A 19666-nucleotide genomic window follows, 5' to 3' on the forward strand; every position below is an offset into this window, starting at 1 on the left:
CTACCCTCAGTCAGCTCTTAAATCCATGGGAAGAGAGGGCGTGGTCCTACTCTGCCGAAGCACTAGACTCCCCAAAATGACCAGACGGATTGAAGAGACTTGATGTTAGCATAGTTCTCCCTGAGTCACCTCTTAGACATTCGAGGGATAAAATGAAATAGGTGTGGTCCATAGAAATATAGAGAGATGTCAACTAATGCGCTGAGTTCGAAACTCGTCGCATTAGAAATTCGCACACACAAAGTAATCCAAATATTATTATGTGCTCATTATCCACTGCGGTATCAGTACTCAACGTTTGAATAATCTTTAGTACTACGCAAGCAATGTAAACTGTTTACATTGATGTCATTGCTGTCACGAGCAATGTGTTCTGTTTTTGGGCATATTGCTGCGACACCAGCCCCGCCCCCTTTTCACATTGCCCTTTAGTTTCTGTGACCTATGGTGTGGTCCTATTCATGCCGGGACCACACGGCTATCCTCTACCAATGTCCACATCACTCTTCATCATCGTTCCTAATCACCAAGTACTGCACTTCATAGTCCCTGCATGGCATGTTGGCTTGCCGTCTCATTCGCTGCCACCACACTCGGCCTCGCTCGCTCCTCAGGGATCTCCTCACGAAGAGCACCAAACAACTGCCGAGGATCACCACGGCTGCGGTGATGAGGACCGGCTTCCATTTTGGAATACCTGGAAAGAAAAATATTGGAATTTATCAAAAACTCAATTTGAAGTCTGCCTTACCAGAACTAACGAGTCTTTTTGTTTTTTGTCTTGTCTAGTTTGCCTACAAAACTGCGACAAGTAAATTATACATAATTATTATCGTTTATATCGGGGCTTCCCCTGGGCCCGTCAATCGAAAATAAACGTAGATAGTGGCAATCAGTACACAACCTACTTCAAGTAGGCTACTTGCTTTTTTTAGCATAACTTTTTTAAGTCATTGAAATGGGCCCAATTTTAGAACTTGACAAGCACCTTGTTATTTTGAAATTTTCTTGAAAAATGAGAATGTTTGTATTCTCTTTGTAGGTTTCTTATCGTAAGTTACTTCAAAATGTTTTATTTAACTCCTAATACCTATCTTCATACTTATAATTTTTAGTCACCATCCTGCAGTAAACCCGCGTACAACTACTAGTGTTCTCAAGAGTTCATGGTCTAAGATTACGCAATCGGCATGCGACAATCTCAAGATAATGCTTGACCTCTCACATTCGGAATACAACAACGAACGTATTGAATGGAGATTCCTTTGCATTAGTAATTCCTAATTAATCATGCATGCATTCAGTGAAGTCCTCGATGAACTGTGTGTATTATGAAATCCAAAATTAACTCAAGAATAGATTCGACTTATTATTGATCCAATCCAAATTACAGACATTATTTTGTGGATGAGAAAGTTCAGGCAAACTCAGATATTATTATTTAATTAAATCTATTATCTATAAAAGCGAAAGGTCACTGATTGACTGACTCACTCACTCAGACACTACAAGCGCTAGGAGTCTCGAATTTTGAATGGGGTTTCTTTTAGAACGTAGGTGCTCACTAAGACGGGATTTTGCAAAACTATCGCGGGCGGCCGCTAGTTCAACATAAATTATGGTACTTACCATCATTAACAACTTGCGGCTGCTTTATTTCACTTGATTCACTTTTCGCATTTTTATTTTCATTTGTTCCACCTGGAATTAAAAACAAAATATTAGTAGGTATCTAAAGTGTCTGAATTATAAAATATTCTCAAAAGAGGTACCTATCAATGAAAGATTTTTTATAGTCATCGCTTCCCCTGGGCTTCCCAGTCCGTCAATCGAAAATAAACGTAGATAGTGGCAGGCAATCAGTACACAACCTACCTCAAGTATGCTACTTGCTTTTTTTTTAGCATAAATTTTTTAAGTCATTGAAATGGGCCCAATTTTGGAACTTGACAAGCACCTTGTTATTTTGAAATTTTCTTGAAAAATGAGAATGTTTGTATTCTCTTTGAAGGTTTCTTATCGTAAGTTACTTCAAAATGTTTTATTTAATTCCTGATACCTATCTTCATACTTATAATTTTTAGTCACCATCCTGCAGTAAACCCGCGTACAACTACTAGTGTTCTCAAGAGTTCATGGTCTAAGATTACGCAATCGGCATGCGACAATCTCAAGATAATGCTTGACCTCTCACATTCGGAATACAACAACGAACGTATTGAATGGAGATTCCTTTGCATTAGTAATTCCTAATTAATCATGCATGCATTTCAGTGAAGTCCTCGATGAACTGTGGGTATTATGAAATCCAAAATTAACTCAAGAATAGATTCGACTTATTATTGATCCAATCCAAATTACAGACATTATTTTGTGGATGAGAAAGTTCAGGCAAACTCAGATATTATTATTTAATTAAATCTATTATCTATAAAAGCGAAAGGTCACTGATTGACTGACTCACTCACTCAGACACTACAAGTACTAGGAGTCTCGAATTTTGAATGGGGTTTCTTTTAGAACTTAGGTGCTCACTAAGTCGGGACTTTACAAAATTATCGCGCGCTGCTAGTTCAACATAAATTATGGTAAAAACTTACCATCATTAACGACTTGCGGCTGCTTTATTTCACTTGATTCACTTTTCGCATTTTTATTTTCATTTGTTCCACCTGGAATTAAAAACAAAATATTAGTAGGTATCTAAAGTGTCTGAATCATAAAATATTCTCAAAAGAGGTACCTATCAATGAAAGATTTTTTATAGTCATCGCTTCATCGTCATCAGTAGGCCTAAGATGCGCGCCGTGACAACTTTTATCGACGTCAAAATATATGGGCAAAATCGATAAAATGGCGTGAAAACCGCTTATCGCGGCGCGCATCTTAGGTCTACTGGTCATTTAGTTTCCACTGCAATAGCATATGTATCTAATTTATAAAAAGCAGGATTATAGGCCTACATCCTTCATCCTGTCCAAAAGGGTTGGAGAGATCTGATATTCGCATTTTCTCCCTTGGTCGCTTCTTACGACATCCGGAAAAGTGGGGGTGGGTCATCTGCGACAAACTCGACCTTCACTGGTTGGGTTTTTATTGGCGTTGACCGCCAGTAGATTCTGGCTACACAGGAGTTGCAGCGGTGGGAACGAGAGGTGGGAATAATCCCGTTTGGTACTCGGTCATAAGGATAAACTTAGATACAATTAATAACTTACTTGTAGCGTCTGCATTTTTAGCTGTCGAATTCGGATGATTCGGAGATGAATGGGGCGATGGTGGGGCGACGTTAGATGCATTCGTATTTCCGACGGTATTATTTAAGACGACTGGCCCATCTGAAAATAGTGTGACGTTAGCGATAAGACTTTAAAAAAAATTAAAACTTTATTATTGTTATTTCAAGTTTATATGTATATAATTTTTCCATAAGTTCTGATTCATCAAACAATAAATGGCATGGTGCAAAATTTTTCCCAAAATAACTCCATGGAATTTGCTAGAATATGCCCTTAATTGATATAACGAGTATTTCAGTAATTACTTTCATAAGAAGGAAGGTAATTCAAATTGTTTTCTTTATTTAGAAATTTAAATTATGCCATGAACAGTGCACTTTTATTATAAAACTAGCGTACGCGTAGATCACGTTAGAGGTTGAATTTTGCAAAATCCCGTCTTAGTGATCACCTACGTTCTAAAAGGACCCCCATGCAGAGACTCCTAGCACTTGTACATAGTTTCTGAGATTTCACTCAGAGTGAGTGAATCAGTCAGTCAGTCAGTGACCTTTCGCTTTTACAGATTTAAATTCAATTTTTGAAAACTTACTTGAATTATTCAATCCTGGCGTAGGAGCACTAGCACCATTTGCTGTTGGGGCTGGATCATTAGCGGTTGAGTTCTGATGGCCACCTTCATTGTCTGGGTTATTTACTTCTGCACCAGACGGCATATTTTTATTGGCATGTACACTTATGAAGTAATAAATTTTATTGATATTATGATCATGATTGTGATATGAGTTTTTGTTCTTTATCTCTCCTATGAAGTTAACTTTAGAAGCATGGGCCAAAGGCAATTTCTCATTATCATTGTTATTGTTATTGTTATTATTATTATTAATGTCTCCAACTATAGCTGTTGCTTTAGTTTTTGCATTATTATTATTTACATCAGCAATGTTTTTAGTGCTGTTGTTACTGATTGTGTTGTCAGGTGATTGGTTATTCGTGTGACTGGCTTCAGGCGTAACACTTGGAAGTTGTGTAGAGTCTGTTAAAATGTATGCGCATGCAAAATAGATGAATTATTAGTAAGAAGATTAATTGTAATTAGTAGAAAATAAGATTACAACGTCTATCATCATCAGGTCAGGTCTTACGAGAAAAGAACCACTCAGCTAGCAACGTTTAAATTAAATGTTAAAGTAAAGTTTCTTCTACCTAAAGCCCGGCCTGTGAGCACGTAGAATTTTGTACAATGACCCCAAGCTACCTATCCTTATCGCTCGCGCGTATTAATATTGCTGTCGCGACAGTGCGACGGGCGCCCGCAGTGAGTGTGCGAGCTAGCGACTATTATAGATACTAATACTGTCAGCTATTTATTGGACTCTATTTGGATTTAGGATCATACTGACCCTTATAATTCTGACGCATTAAATAAACTTAAATGTATAAAAACTCACTTGTATTGTTCTGGAGTGGTGGACTGTTATTAATTGGTCCGTTCGTTGCATCAGGAGCATTATTGGTACCATTGATGTTCTTACCTGGGTAAAAAGGTACTTATTATCACCATTCTTATTCTCTTAGGTGGACGTGACTATTTTAACGTGGAAAATTCTGGCAAAATAGCACTCGCTCTGCATCAAGAGCACACTGACGCTAAGGCCCGCCATACACGGACAGCTTGAGCAGTTAATCAGTGATCAACATACAAGGACCACTCTTGTAGTCAAGAGTTAACAGCTTGTAACTGGCAGTTATAACTGCTCGAGCAGTTGGTATTAACTGCTCAACAAATCACAAGCGCGCGCGCCGTGGAATGAAGAAAGTGGGCGGAGCTAACTGCGCGAGAGCTGTCGACAGCTCGAGCAGTCAGTGTATGGCTGGCGACACTGTTTGACCGCACGATGAAAATTCACCGTGCTGTCGACCGCCCGAATCAGTTGCAACTGCTCGAGCTGTTCGTGTATGTGCGTCCATAGAACTATGCAGTTCACTGTGCAGTCGCAGCTTGATGCTGTCGACCTTGACTGCTTCAAGCGGTCCGTGTATTGCCGGCCTTAATTGCGTCAGAATTAGAAGCGTCGCGTCAGTCTATTAAACTACTTATTAATAATCATTATTCAAAAACTTACTGTTATTATTCTGGTTGTTGGTAATTGTGCCGTTGTCTGCACCACCTGCTTGGCTCGGTGCGTTAGAAGCTGTATTGGTGCTATTAACGTTTTTGCCTGGGTGTAAAAATTCATCATCATCATCATCATTTCAGCCACAGGACGTCCACTGCTGAAAATAGGCCTCCCCCAATGACTTCCAAATCACACGGTTAGTAGCGGCCTGCATCCAGCGCCTTCCTGCTACCTTTATCAGGTCGTCGCTCCACCTTGTGCGTGGACGTCCCACGCTGCGTTTTTCGGTACGCGGCTTCCATTCCAGAACCTTGCTGCCCCATCGGCCGTCAGTTCTGCGTACTGCCACTTCAGATTGCTAATTCGTCGGGCTATGTCAGCGACTTTAGTTCGTTTACGGATCTCCTCATTTCTGATTCGATCTCGTAAAGAAAAACCGAGCATAGCCCTCTCCATAGCACGCTGTGCAACTTTGAATGCAAAAATTAATCGCTTGTTATTCTCATAGGTGAAAATTACTGACTATCGTCTAAAATTCGAGAAAAATAACTGACGCCAAGTGCGTCAGAATGTCAGAATTAAAACCGTCACTATCAACTATTATTACGGTTATTTTAAAACTTACTAGTATTATTCTGGAGTGCTTGGCTCGTTGCATTAAGTGAAGTGGTACCATTGACGATGTTATCTGGGTAAAAAAAGTAATTAACTTATTATAAATCGTGGTCAACTTCTGCAAATGTTATTGGTGGTCTAAACCTCGCTTTATTGTGAAGTGACTATTTTAATTTTGAAAATTCTAGAAAAATAGCGCTCACTTCGCCAAGGGCAAACTGACGCTAAGTGACTAAGTGCGGTAGAATTAGAAGCGTCAGTCAGCGTCACTCTATCAACTATTATTACGATTATTTTAAAACCTACTTATATTATTCTGGCGTGACTGGTTGTTAGTAGTTGTGTCGTTGCCTGCAGCACCTGCTTGGTTTGTTGCATTAGGAGCTAAAGTGGTAGCATTGACGTCGTTACCTGGAGAGCAAAAAAACAACCAATCATATAGGTAAGTACTAAATGATGAAAGATGCTAAAATTATCGTGGAAGATCCGGGCAAAATAGCACTCATTCCGCAAAAAATATGAGCAGTGACGCTAAGTGCGTCAGAGTTATAAAAGTTAGTCTATGCACTACCTATATTATAATTCTACTAGTTTTCTGCCCGCGGCTTCTCCCGCGTGAAAAAAGGGCTGTTTTTAGGGTTTTCCAGGAAGTTTTGTCGCCGTAAAAACTATCCTTGGACTGCAACGAACATTAAAAAAAAGAATTGGTAAATTAGGTCCAGGCGTTGTTGAGTTCTGCGCTTACCAACACATTTTGCGATTCATTTTTATTAGTATAGATAAAAACTTACTGGTATTATTCTGGAGTAACTGGTTGGTAGTAGTTGTACTATTGGCTGCAGCACCTGCTTGGCTCGTTGCATTAGGAGCTGAAGTGGTACCATTGACTTTGTTACCTGGATGAAAGAAAGTAACTATTAGTTTGATCATAGAAGTGAAAGTGACTAATTACACATCATAAATTTTGGTAAAAAGAGCAAACTGGGGACATAATTCTGGCAAGAAGTGATTCCTAAAGGATAACCCATCACCACCCATGGTTCTTCCTGCCTCACGGCGTACGAACCGAATCTCGAGAGAGCGCGCGGGTACTTGCTCTGGGCTCTTTTCCCCGGGCGCTTTGCTTGACTCCCTACAAACTCTGATCCATGTCCCTTCTGATAGTCAATTCTCCCCCTTCTGGGGCTTGACACCACAAATACGGTACTTCGCGACGGGCTGCTATCGTTGGTAAATTTAATGTCATCACTTCTTCTCATAACTTCGCCTGATTGTGTGCCAGGAGTGCGCGAACTCGCGCAGCGCGATCCAGTTACTGCGAATACTCGTGAGGCCCTGGTGATAAACAGGTCCTTGCTCGGCTCTCCGTATCGCATCCAGCATCTTCTGTCGAGCTTCGTCATAGAGGTTACATTCCCAAAGTGCGTGATCGCGGCTCTCTTCGACTTCTTCGCCGCATGGGCATAGTGCAGACTCGCACAGCGTCATCCTGTGTAGGCCTATTCCTAAAGGATAGTAGGTACATCACAGATTTTTTAATCCATCTAGCAAGAATACAGCTTTAGGAAAGAGACATTCGAACACGAAGACTATAATCTGGGCCTTTTCAAGGCAAGCTTGAATAGGCACTTACTTGGCAGATATGTACCATCCTAGGCTGCATCCCACTTAACGCCAGGTGCGATTGTGGTCAATACCTGCCTTGTTATACATAAAAAAGAACTCTGTCTTTAGTAAGATGATTGGTGCAGGGCAGGGTGGTATAGGAAGACATAGGTAGGTACCTGATACGATTGGTGGTACTGGTGGTACTGTGTCTGCAACAATGATGTAGTCTGCAAAAAGAAAGATTTTTTTAAAAATTGTATCTCTTCTGAATGCTCTTATATCATTTCTTCTCTTAGACTTTGTAATAAGTTTGGACAAAAATAGACTGACTGATGTGCCTGGATGCTTACTAAGTATTATGTCGGTTAATATATCCGCAGTGTAATAAACTTATCAGTTAGTTCGAATACCCAGCGACCTAAAATAATCAGAACCAATTTAAACAATCAACAGTCATTCGATCGTCTGATATGAGATGCTTCGAAAACTTTCTTAAATTAATCTCTCTCTTAGATGTTTTTTTTTTCATGTGACATGTATGAAAAAAAAACAGTAGAGTCGTCCTTAATCGTGTATGGATCGTATCCAGGCTATATTAAGTTTAGAGGTGTTATCTAGGTGTTTTAGAAAATACCTAAATTAATACAAACATGTTACACACATGGTTCAATTTAACTATCCCCTAAGACTATTCAAATTATCTTGGGACAAATGGAAGGCAAACGCGCTTGGGGCAGGGCACCGACGAGATGGTCGGACGCGGTGAGGAGGACGGTGGGCGTGAGTTTGCATCGTGCGGTCCACACAGCTTATGACCGCAGTCTGTGGAGGAACACTATCTGTGGTCGCGATCCTCATCAGTGAGGGAACGAGGAAGAAGAAGAAGACTATTCAACTTTCACTGGTTAGGTTCGATTGAAGGCCAAACTGTAGATCCTGAATAATAACAGGAGTTGAGTCCACTGTTGGACGAAATTCTTGCATAAGGAATGCCCCAAACAAAGTACGGTTATCTGCTTTTTTCACCTTCTTGGTGTAAGCAAATAAATTATTGCGCCATACCAAGTGCGCATGCACACGTTTGCTCTATATTATCAGCATAAATAAATATGCAGCTGCTATTTTTTATTTGAGCTTTGCCCTGTAGCCTTGCCATATTTATTATGTAAACTTCCTTTTACATAATTCCCTATTCGCTTACCAATGCTAGACTTTTAAAAATTGCTAGAAAAAAACAACTTAAATGATTTAAGTTAAATCATATTAATTCAGGACTGTAATATTGATTTATTTAATAGATCTAAATATGTATAACCTTACGCAATAAAGTGACTTTAGTTGAATTTTTAGGAAAAGTTGTTTGTTTGAGCAGTATTGTATTAATAATAACAATCAGCCTGTTCATGTTAATCACTTAAAACGGACGGAACGGTTTTCCCAAAAAGGAATATTACCTAGACCGTTACTTTTATTTACTTATCTCAATTAACAACTTCCTACCAATTTTGAAGTAACAAACATTGATGTGTTTGTTACTTCAAAACTAATTAAGTATGTGATTAACAAACAAAAAATTTTTAAGATTTTGGATTGCACCACCTTACTTTAACTTTAAAAAGGTGGTGCAACTCAGCTTCGTTTTTTCGCATCCAGTCCATTTGTGACGGAAGATTTGTTTTTTGTACCGTTTGCAAGCTATGCCACGCTATGCGCAGACGCACAGCAAGGCCGCACGCGCGCTATTTTTAGTGCGGTGATGTCAGCCGGCTTGGACTATTCGATACGTGCTCTTTTTTCGAAGAAATCAGATTAACAAGTGCATTTCTACTCAAGGTCATAACGTCTATAGCTTATTTTAAAAAAGTGCGAATGAGGTTTCAACCTAGCGGAGCGCACATCTCCTCTCGTCTCCTCTCCGCTCCGCTTTGGTGGAAGGAAATATAGCTTGCCAGCTTCACCGCACATTTCTCGTCACCGCACTGCTCCGCTTTGGTGGAAAAAGGGCCATTATGTGCCTCAGTATGGATCAAACAAAAAGGATTGATCCAATTAACTTTCCTACGGGAACGATATAAAAAATCTCAAAAAAATAATAATTGACGTCTCCTCATACCTACTAATTTACTGAAGACAATAAAATTTGTATGAAAAATTTAACGTTTTTTGGAAGATTTGAACTTCATTCTCTTAAAGAAAGTTGTTGCAATTTAAACCGGTTAATCATCCCTTTTGTTTGATCTATAGTTACAGGGACACCCTGTATAGTATTTTAAATATTCTTGCGGATTGTTACATATCCTGACGCATGGACATGATGATGTCTTTCAACTTCCCTCGATTTTCAGTCAAGCGAAGTTATAGATACGGGAGCTCACGCGGACCTCTTGAGGGAATTTGAAGTAAAGTCTCACTGTCTTGTTTCTTTTTCATTTACGTTTAAAATGCATACTAATTGAATGATCAAACGAACTTACCAAGTGAAGTTCGATCTAAATTATCCTGTTTTCGCCGAAGAGATTTATTTTACCATGTAGTACCCCTGTACGACAACCCAATCCGCACACAATATTCAGCGTAGTAGTATTAAAAAACAAAAGAGCGGGCAACCCCACCCCTACCACGCTGTGGGCTCGGTGTCCGAGCGGTCTCATTATATTTAGAGAAGAGATGACATTGACGTTTACCTCCAGGGAAGAAGATATAGAAATCTTCGGGTTGGGAGGGACCTTAAATCTCTTCGGCGAAAACAGGATAATTTAGATCGAACTTCACTTGGTAAGTTCGTTTGATCATTCAATTATCCTGCTTTCGCCTCCGAGATTTATTTTACCATGTAGATGTTTAGAGCATGGATCAATGTCCATGTTAAATGGTTAAGAGAGTAAATGTCAATGTACTAAATACATAATAAAGCAATATTTTTGTATTATAATCGTATTGCATCACTTATTCATAACAATAACAAGTATCACGGTCTCAACAAGATTTTGTTCATTATAGAGTATTATTATATACATTTATTTGTACTTCTATTAACTGTTAAGTACGACTACTGATTGTAAAAAGTTGCCAAGACAGTTGACAGAGCATCCTGTCTATCCAGCACACTGGCTAATTGTATCAACGTTGACAGCGGCGCAAACCGCAGGCAATACTGCCGCGTGTCGCGTGCTGTGTGGGCCGAACACCCTCGTGTCGACACTCCTTTCCTATATTTATCCAGTTTCATCTCAGAACTGAGCTTGACGACGGTAGTGGTTAACACCGAATCGATCACAGTGACTGCAAAGCTAACACTCTGATTGTTGTAAAACATAAGCTCACTTGCATTTTAATTAATAAATAAATAATGTGGTTAATTAAAACTTATTAATTTATTTGGATACAGTTTGACCAGTATTCCAAAACAGTATTAATTTGGATTCCAAGTAACACTGTTGCGAGGAAAAAGTTTGGTTTCTATTTAATAGCACCTTTTAATAGCAATCTTTTGATTCTTGAAACCTGACCTATAAATTATATTATTTATTTAAATAATTATATATTTCAATAAATTATATGATTTCACTAACGATATTGCTAAGCGGTGGTTATTTAATGTTATTATAGGATGCACCCGACTTTAGAATATGCTAAGAAAATAGAGTAAGGTAGGTACAATGATGTAATTGAGCATTGTAAAAATATTTATTTGTCAGTCATTTAGTGTAGTGGTTTCAAAACGGACTACTATGCCGAGAGGTCCCGGGTTCGATCCCCGGCCGGGCAGAAATTGAATTGATACATTTTAATTTCTGTGATGGGTCTAGGTGTTACTATGTATAATATGTACTTATGTATATAAAAACGGTATTTAAGTATGTTTATATCCGTTGTCTAGGACCCATAGCTTTGCTCAGTGTTTGGGACTAGGAGCGTAGTGTAAAATGTCGAAGGAAGGATATTTATTTATTATTTGCGGAGTGTATAGCGGAGTCTGGTACGTTTTGTTTGATCCACGACTGCCAAATACAAAACTTACTGCAAAGGAAAGGTAAGCTTAAATGGGCAATATGGTACTACTGATGTACCTGTTGCCCCAGCATTCTATTTTTTTTTTTTTTTATTATTATTATTATTTTTTTTTTTTATTTATTTATTTTTTAGTGAAAAAACGTATTAACGTCTAAAAAAAAAAGGGTCGCCATTCTAAGGCGAATTAATTGGAATTAATTCATGTTAATCGTGTAGAAATCTCTACGCCAGACGATAAAATATGAATTATGACTAAATATCAAACAAAGTTCAAGAAACAAAAAATAGGTTTATGTCATGTACAGAAACCAAAGCGTCTAACATTTTCTGAGACAATATTAAACCAAGTTCCTACTCCGTGTCTTTATTCAGACACCTTGATTCAGTCAGCTTCAGTATTATGACTGTGATGATTGAATTTTTATAATCATGCTAAGAAAAAATAACAAAATACTAATTCTCAATTTATACTTCATAGAAAGGGAAGAAAGACTCATTCATTATTATGAGTTTGTGGCAGCGTTATCAATTCGTAAAATAAAATCGCATTATTTTTTGGTATTATTAAAAAATGTCCTTAATCTAAACTAAAGGTTACAAGTAGTGGTAGTACTGGTAGGTACCTACATAATACATAGTTTATTTTATGTGGTTGATTCGTTCTTTGACTGACCAAAGTCCACTAGTCCGGTTGTTATTACAAGCGGCCCGATTTATTTTTTGATGCGTCAATAATTTTCTATTACATTGATTACAATGTAATTATTATTGTGTTATATTTATAAAGGCATAGTTATTATCGCTTTAACGCATAATAAGATACTTTGCTTGTCTAAAAGATTTAGCAAGATAAGAAATGATTCAATGTATTTCATGATGTCGCATCTCTTCTTATGAGAATTCTAACGTTATACATAAATAGTTTATACGAACCAATTGTAAAACAGTACATGGAGTTAAAACTGACCTTTTTTTTTTTTTTTTTTAAATAAATAATAATAATGATGATGAAGCCTTACTTTGTAAGACTATCAATAGTATTATTAGCATTAATCATACATTGATTAGTAGGTACAAACCTACATAATAATGTTTTTCCAATACAAGAAAAAAATGACGTCATCTTAAGTACCGATACCGATACAGTTTAAGGAAGCTCTTAGATTTTATCTATTATTTATAGATACAAGCTGGTGAGACGTCATGAATAAAAAAATAAACTTTGTAAAAATATCAGGGCTAAAGAAAGGCCGCAAAGAGACAAACAAAAATGTTGCCTGTTTGTTCAGATACAAAACAAGCATCCGTTAAAATAAGACCATAATTCTATTTGCTTTTCAGTGGCTATCGTGTTTATGTAATAAACATATTATATTAGTAATAAGTTTCTTTAAACCATAAATGAATCTTTTGTTAAAAGTTTAATTGCGGTTAAAATATCATCCCTTTTGAAGTGCTTAAACCACATAAACTTTGTTTAGCATCTTATATAAACGCTATCTAAGTCCACCATCTAGGAACATTTTTTTTTTTTTTTTAACAAGTGGGTAATCTCAGAATGTACTCGTGTTGACGGATGCGATTAAGAATATTCTTAATATCAACGTCTCTGCGCCGACGTGTATAATTATTTGTTTGTATAATTAATTATGTTTACTCGCATGGTTATGATGATTATGAAAAAAATCATCTGGGTTCGATTCGGGAATCGAATAGGTATCTCGGTACAATAAATTCTGTAACCGGATAATATGTACATTGCATTTAAAATAAAAATATTTTAAGCGGCCAGCACATACCTGTACATAGATGGCGCGTCGTCTAGGGACGCGGGTTACCTTGGTGTTCTGGTCGGTCTTTAATGGCGCTTCCCGCGTTGCGCTGGCAGCGCTGGGCATGCGGCGGCGGCGGCGCGGCGCTGCGGCGTAAATAAAGGCGCCTGCGCTTGTGGAAGGCGGCGTGGTTGCGCCGCGGGCGGGTGATAGGTCTTAGCCCATCATACCATACAGCAGGGCGTAGCTTGTCGGTACGGCCTCTGTATAAAGCCTCGATTCACACAGTTATGCGAACGGCTAAAGCTTAATTATATATTCAGTGCAGCAGCCTGGATTAGTTGTCATATCAAATAAATACCTCTTTTCCCGTTTTAGAGGATTATAATGAGTTATAGTTGTCGACCGTCGATGTAATTGGTCGACCGACCGGAAATGTAGAAAGATCTTTGTAAGTTTCCAACAAAAAAAATGTGAGACTGATAAGTACTCAAAATCACAATGTCAGTTAATATGAGTCGTTGCATAGAAAAAACGACATATTGTCATACTTCATATATAAAGTAGGCATTTATTTCCACTTCGACTCGGTTCGGTCAACAAACCGGCCTAAGGTTTATTTAGGATCTTTTATTCTGACCTTATAATAGCAAGTAATGAATCTACATAAATGCACTTTGAATTTTGATCTGATACTTATTTCTTTCTTACTAGCCTTTGTATTTAGACCAATATCGATTGGTGTAATGTATAAAAATACAAAACAACAAAATTATTCAGTTACCCTTTGTAGCATTGAACAATGTGTATGGCCACAGGGTCATCGGTCGTTATAAAAGCAGGCGGAGGCTCGACTGGGGCGAGTGCGTCCGCGGCGCCGGGTCATCAGGCTCCAAGACGGTTGATGGTTCATAAGGTGTAAGGCCAAGAAGGCAAGCTCTTAATGTGGGTAGTTTCGTACAAACGCAACATTTTTCTGTATGAGCTCATTATGTTCTGTTTTTACGGCTTTTTAAAATGGCCGAAAAGAAGATACTTAACTCGTAAAAGTGAATAATATTACAATACCTGGCTATCTCGGTAGTTAATATCTCGTTTTTACTCGCTAGAGCAAAAAACGGCTACTGGTTAAAAAATAACCGAACATAAAGTGGCTGCTGGTTAATATCTCGTATTAACGCTACTGGTTAAAAAATGACCCGCAAAAATGACCGAATATAAAGTGGTTGCTGGTTAATATCTCGTATTAACTCGCTAGAGCAGAAAATGGCTACTGGGTAACATCTCGCATTACCTCGGAGAAAAAAATGGCTACTGGGTAACATCTCGCATTACCTCGGAGCAAAAGAATGGCTACTGGGTAACATCTCGCATTACCTCGGAGCAAAAAAATGGCTACTGGTTAACATCGCGCGTTAACTTGGAGCTAAAAATGGGTCAAAGTTACGCGTCGTGTCACAACGCTTATAATAAAAATGTACGAGCACTTGCACAAAATAGTTGTTACAACCAACCTTTTGTTGGGTCTAATTCTCGTCACTACACTGCACAACTTAAAATAATTACGTTTTTTGTCGGTAAAAACGTCCTGGTGACGTCACTTAAGCATTTTTCTTATACTGCGTGCGGTCGTTGCGCGTGCGCACAAAGGAATGAGACCGCTCGGACACCGAGCCCACAGCGTGGTAGGGGTGGGGTTGCCCGCTCTTTTGTTTTTTAATACTACTACGCTGAATATTGTGTGCGGATTGGGTTGTCGTACAGGGGTACTACATGGTAAAATAAATCTCGGAGGCGAAAGCAGGATAATTTAAGGTTAGGCCAAACCAACGCGATCACACGCGATTAAGCGTGCAGCGATGGCGATCAATGCATTTACGTCTGGTCGCCATCACTGCACGCCGGCTGATCGCGTATGATCGCGTTGGTTTGGCCGAACCTTTATTCACTTTTAAGAAAAAAAATCAAAGCGCAGCGTAGGACGTCCACCCACGAGGTGGAGGCGACCTCATAAAGGTAGCAGGAAGGCGCTGGATGCAGGCTGCTATTGTGGAAATCATTGGGAGAGGCCTATGTTCAGCAGTGGATATCCTATGGCTGAAATAATGGTGATGATGATATGAAAAATTCTTAGAAATGCAAAACATGACGGTTCACTTTTCTGCCAAAAAGTTTCGCCTGAAACATGATACTGAGTACTACCAAGCCTGGCTCACTCCGCGCGGTACATCCGATAATTACTTACCTACAGCGAAGCGCCCCGCCGGCGGGTATTATATCAGTCGAGTGTCACTCGCGCGCTCGTCAGGACGCTGGCATGCGTTGTAGTATGATTATAATTCTATGATCGAAGTATTATTTAAAATTGGACATAAAGAGAAAGAAATATTGTGCGGCGTTCGGGTGTTTAAATTGGAAAAGTAATCTACCGGATTTATCTTTTTTTTTCGCTTCCCAAAGATGCTGAAAGGTATGTTGGCCATGTAGGTAATCAATAATTCTTAGGATAGTATAGGAACCTAACCTACTATGAAGGTTTTCCATAATGAATGCATACTTACCTACATACGTACCTCATTACAAATAAGTAGATTAATTATTTTTTTACTAGACAGCAACCCTAACAGCGTAAGAAGAGTTCAGAGGCACGCGATAGAAAGAGACAAAACTTGTAGGTGAATAAAATTGTAGGTACGTACTGTGCGAGCTGAATTCCACTGTATCGCGTCGTAGCAAGACTCGCATTTATTTAAATCGTCTTGCGGAGTAATCCTTCTGTACCTGTACTATTACTTATTCTGTGGTACTACTAACTAACTATACCTAGTTAATATATTGTCGTCTTCATCTTCAGTCCAAAATTAGATCTTGGATTGACGATTTCAAAGATGTAGGTACTACGTACCTAGGCCCAGTTTTTTGATTCATAGTTAAAATAACAAATTGTTAAATTTTGCTACTAATGGTTAATTATTAACAAAATGCTAACTAATAGTTAAAAATGTACTAAAAGTCAAGCTATTCATTGTTCGAAAAACATTTTTTTCTGATATTTAACCACTTGTCATTTGACATCTGTCAAATTTGACCATTTGTTATTTTAACTATGAATCAAAAAACCGGGCCTTAGTTGGTTGCAGACTTTTGGAACGTTGTTTACTTCCTGACGCTCTGCGTTCTATCAAATCGCCTCTAAATGCGAAAGTAAATCTGGCTGTCTTTCTGTCTGTTTCACGCCTAAACCACTGAACCGATTTTGATAAGGTATGGAAATAGGTAGTTTGAGTCCCGGGAAAGGACATAGGATAGTTATTTCCAGAGTTTTTGAAACAAGGACGGGCGCGGTAATGTTTTTATGTGACAGCCAAATATCACGCGGGAGAAGTCAGTTTTTAAAATAGACTATTTTTATTTTTCTTTCTTCTTTCTCAAAAAACGAGAAATGTGTTAAAGCCCCGCTTGTGGGAGTGTCCTAATTAAGTACAATGATTTAATACTCATACTCGTACCTAAGCTACTTAATTAGAGTCGCAAAATACCAATTTGTTTGAATTCCCCGGATTTCCCCGTATTTACTGCGACTTATCATAAGGAAACTCTCACTGATTGGCTGTTAAATTAAAAATAGGCATTATAAGGAAACTAGTTTACTATTGCATTTGAACCCCCTATTAATGTGGCACTAAGAATAATGTCCATTTTCACCATCAATCCCTAATTTTTAAGTGACCCCTATGGTAACACATAACAGGAATTTTGTTTACATAGGGTTCACTTAAAAACTTTTGAAGTCGGTCAAATAGGTATGGTACCTATACCTACATTTTTGTAATCGGGCGTTTGTTCTAAGTACTCGTATTGTGTAGAAATTTGAATTTAATGTATTGTTTTACGATTTTTGGGGTTGACTAAGTTACAGAACGGAACTGTAGCTACCCACTTAACTTTTGCAGACTTCTGAAACAGACATTATTCAGACGATAGCTCATTAGACTACATTTTCCTGGAAAAATCGTCTTCTATTACATCTTCATAATACCTACTTACTTTTAAAGTTTAGCTAGACTTCTCGCCTAGTCTGTGCATCGTCAAAACTTATCTATTTTCAATATGCCATTGTAAATTAAGATTTTTAAACTACCAATCAGTCTAACACCCAGTCTTAGCTCTTAACAAGTAGGTATTTACCTACCTACCTACGTAATGCGTTTTCTGTCAAAACGTAAGATGTATGAATAATTAATTACTCCGATACCGGATCTTGAATTTGTTTGTCAAAAATTTAACCATTATCCACAAGTCCACAGCTGAAATGTCAACAATAACAAAAACAAAACCCCGTAGGTACCTATTTATCTCACTTGTAAAATCGAACTCGGAAACCATTGCTAACCTGCAAGCTAAACGAAATGGTCATCGCTCTATAATCAATTAGATTTGCAAGACACAAAAAAAGTTAAAGACTAGATTTGTTTATACATTCTAGGTTACCGCACCAAGGTCAAGTGAATCTATTTAAAACACAAAATCTACGCTGTTATTGTTTAAAAAAATCACAAACCTGTCAAAACACTGACTGTCACGACAATTAGGACACATTTGAGTAACATTTTGCTGTAATTTCGACGTAAATTAAACAAAAAAACACGCGTTTTCTACCAGCCGGCGCGTGCGCACATCATCGCGCGCCGTGGATCGATTTTAGACTAACGTAATAACGTTTTTCATGCGATAAGAAACTAAATATAACGACGTTATTGTTTTCCCGTAGGAAACTGTATTTTTTTCCTTGATAATGTACATAAGCAAATAACTACCTACGTACTTAGGCGCTTTGCTTTGGTTCGCCCGCATGAAGTTCAGTTTGTCACAGATCGTTATGAAATCGTCATGCAATGTTATTCTAATTATACAGGGTGTTAGGTAAATGGGTATATGAGCCGACACTAGCCCATGTTAACATGAGCATATAAATGGTATGGTGAAGTCAGAAATTTGATATCATCATTATATTTTTTTTAATTTTCATACAAAATAAATTTTATAAAATCCGATTTGTATGAAAATTAAAATAATTAAAATGAAGATATCAATTTTCTGACTTCACCATACCATTTATATGTCCATGTTAACATGGGCTAGTGTCGGCTCTTAAACCCATTTACCTAACACCGTGTATGTCTTATCAACAATACTGAGAAGTTTCATTATAATGTTCAGTACTTAGTTTTTGCATGAAAGAGTAACAAATATGAAAAGTCATTAATTTCAACAGTGATAATATTTGGATTTGCACCTTTCCTTGTTATTCAAATAAAAAGGGTAGGTAGCACCAAAATTTATTAAAAGTACTTAGTTTACTTATTACTGAGTCTTTTTTTTTAATTAGAGTGAACTTAATAAAACTCTGCAAAACACACAATTCTTTCATATTACAACATTTTGTTTATTCCATTTTGTTGCGTAGACTGCATGCTTGCATTCTACACGCATTGATATGGACGCCACTTGACCCTTAGTTTACGTCTAGAGGTCACTGGAGCACCGACGAACATCCCAAAGCAGAGCATCGTTAGTCATTCATTTGATTCATTAGATAGGTAATTTATTACGTACTATACAAACAGCAGTTCTGATGTAGGCAACATACAGCGTCAATATTTATAGTTGGTGACACCCAAAGTAGCCAATTCGCAAAACGTCTTTGTTACAATTAATTGGATTAAGGTTGTGTTGTTAAAGTATGTGTATGAATATGTTTTGCTTAATAATAATCAAATTAGATTTTTAGAGCGCCCATCGGTTTTTAATAAGAACGAAGACGAAAGTAGTTTTTTAAACTCGGGCTTTTTTATTTTCGATTTCCCGCCATCCGGTATTAATGTCAAAATGACAGTTAAATGTTGTCAGCTGCAAAATAGAATACAAAAATACTTTTTAATGCTCCATTAAAAAAATCTGAACCATTGAACCTAAGATAACAAAAATGTTGAGATAAATTATTTTTATAAAATATTTTCCTCCAGATTTAAAATCGAATATTTTTTTCATCGATAATCACCTTGAGAATCGTTAATTGTCATTTACAATTCGATGAAATCGAATTCATTTTGTCCTATCTCTAGTTTTCACAACTGTCATCCTCCAACAGCGCATGAAGCAATTATAAGCTATAAGTTATAGATCAATGTTACCGTCACAGAGGCGACACTTCGTTTATTCTGCCTATTGAATTGGGTACATTACGGGAACATAGTAAAATTAAATTGAAAGAGGCTTTTGCTTGGTTTTACTTGAA

At 37.8% G+C, this 19666-nt stretch overlaps 1 protein-coding gene across 5 annotated transcripts; it reads right to left on the reverse strand.

Annotated features, from left to right (window-relative positions):
- Nucleotides 1–334: 334 nt before the first annotated feature.
- On the reverse strand, nucleotides 335–18119 carry LOC114364086 (uncharacterized protein DDB_G0287625-like). 5 transcript variants are annotated; one of them, XM_028320079.1, is made up of 12 exons: nucleotides 17930–18119; nucleotides 7759–7809; nucleotides 6766–6870; nucleotides 6281–6385; nucleotides 5985–6047; nucleotides 5366–5461; nucleotides 4691–4774; nucleotides 3832–3939; nucleotides 3219–3329; nucleotides 2601–2672; nucleotides 1630–1701; nucleotides 343–697 (listed from the first exon to the last, which is right to left on the reverse strand). In XM_028320079.1, exons 1-12 carry the CDS (start codon nucleotides 17976–17978, stop codon nucleotides 501–503), a joined length of 1113 nt encoding a protein of 370 aa, XP_028175880.1. In that variant the 5' UTR covers nucleotides 17979–18119; the 3' UTR covers nucleotides 343–500. The 5 variants fall into 5 exon arrangements, with proteins under 5 accessions (XP_028175882.1, XP_028175880.1, XP_028175883.1 ...); XM_028320080.1 differs by having other exon boundaries at nucleotides 344–697; nucleotides 3219–3338; nucleotides 5366–5420; nucleotides 6010–6047; nucleotides 17930–18110; XM_028320078.1 differs by having other exon boundaries at nucleotides 344–697; nucleotides 3219–3338; nucleotides 17930–18108.
- Between the last annotated feature and the right edge of the window lie 1547 nt (nucleotides 18120–19666).

This window comes from Ostrinia furnacalis, unplaced genomic scaffold, assembly GCF_004193835.3.
Source record: "Ostrinia furnacalis isolate ACB-3 unplaced genomic scaffold, ASM419383v2 OfSCF7348, whole genome shotgun sequence".
Lineage (NCBI taxonomy): Eukaryota > Metazoa > Arthropoda > Insecta > Lepidoptera > Crambidae > Ostrinia > Ostrinia furnacalis.

Coding starts and splice junctions, on each gene's coding strand:
- LOC114364086 (XM_028320078.1), bottom strand. CDS start 17,978: ATGTTACTCAAATGTGTCCTAATTGTCGTGACAGTCAGTGTTTTGACA. Junction 3,940..4,690: donor ACCACTCCAGAACAATACAA/GTGAGTTTTTAT, acceptor CGTCTGGTGCAG/AAGTAAATAACCCAGACAAT. Junction 698..1,629: donor GCCGCAAGTTGTTAATGATG/GTAAGTACCATA, acceptor TTTTCTTTCCAG/GTATTCCAAAATGGAAGCCG.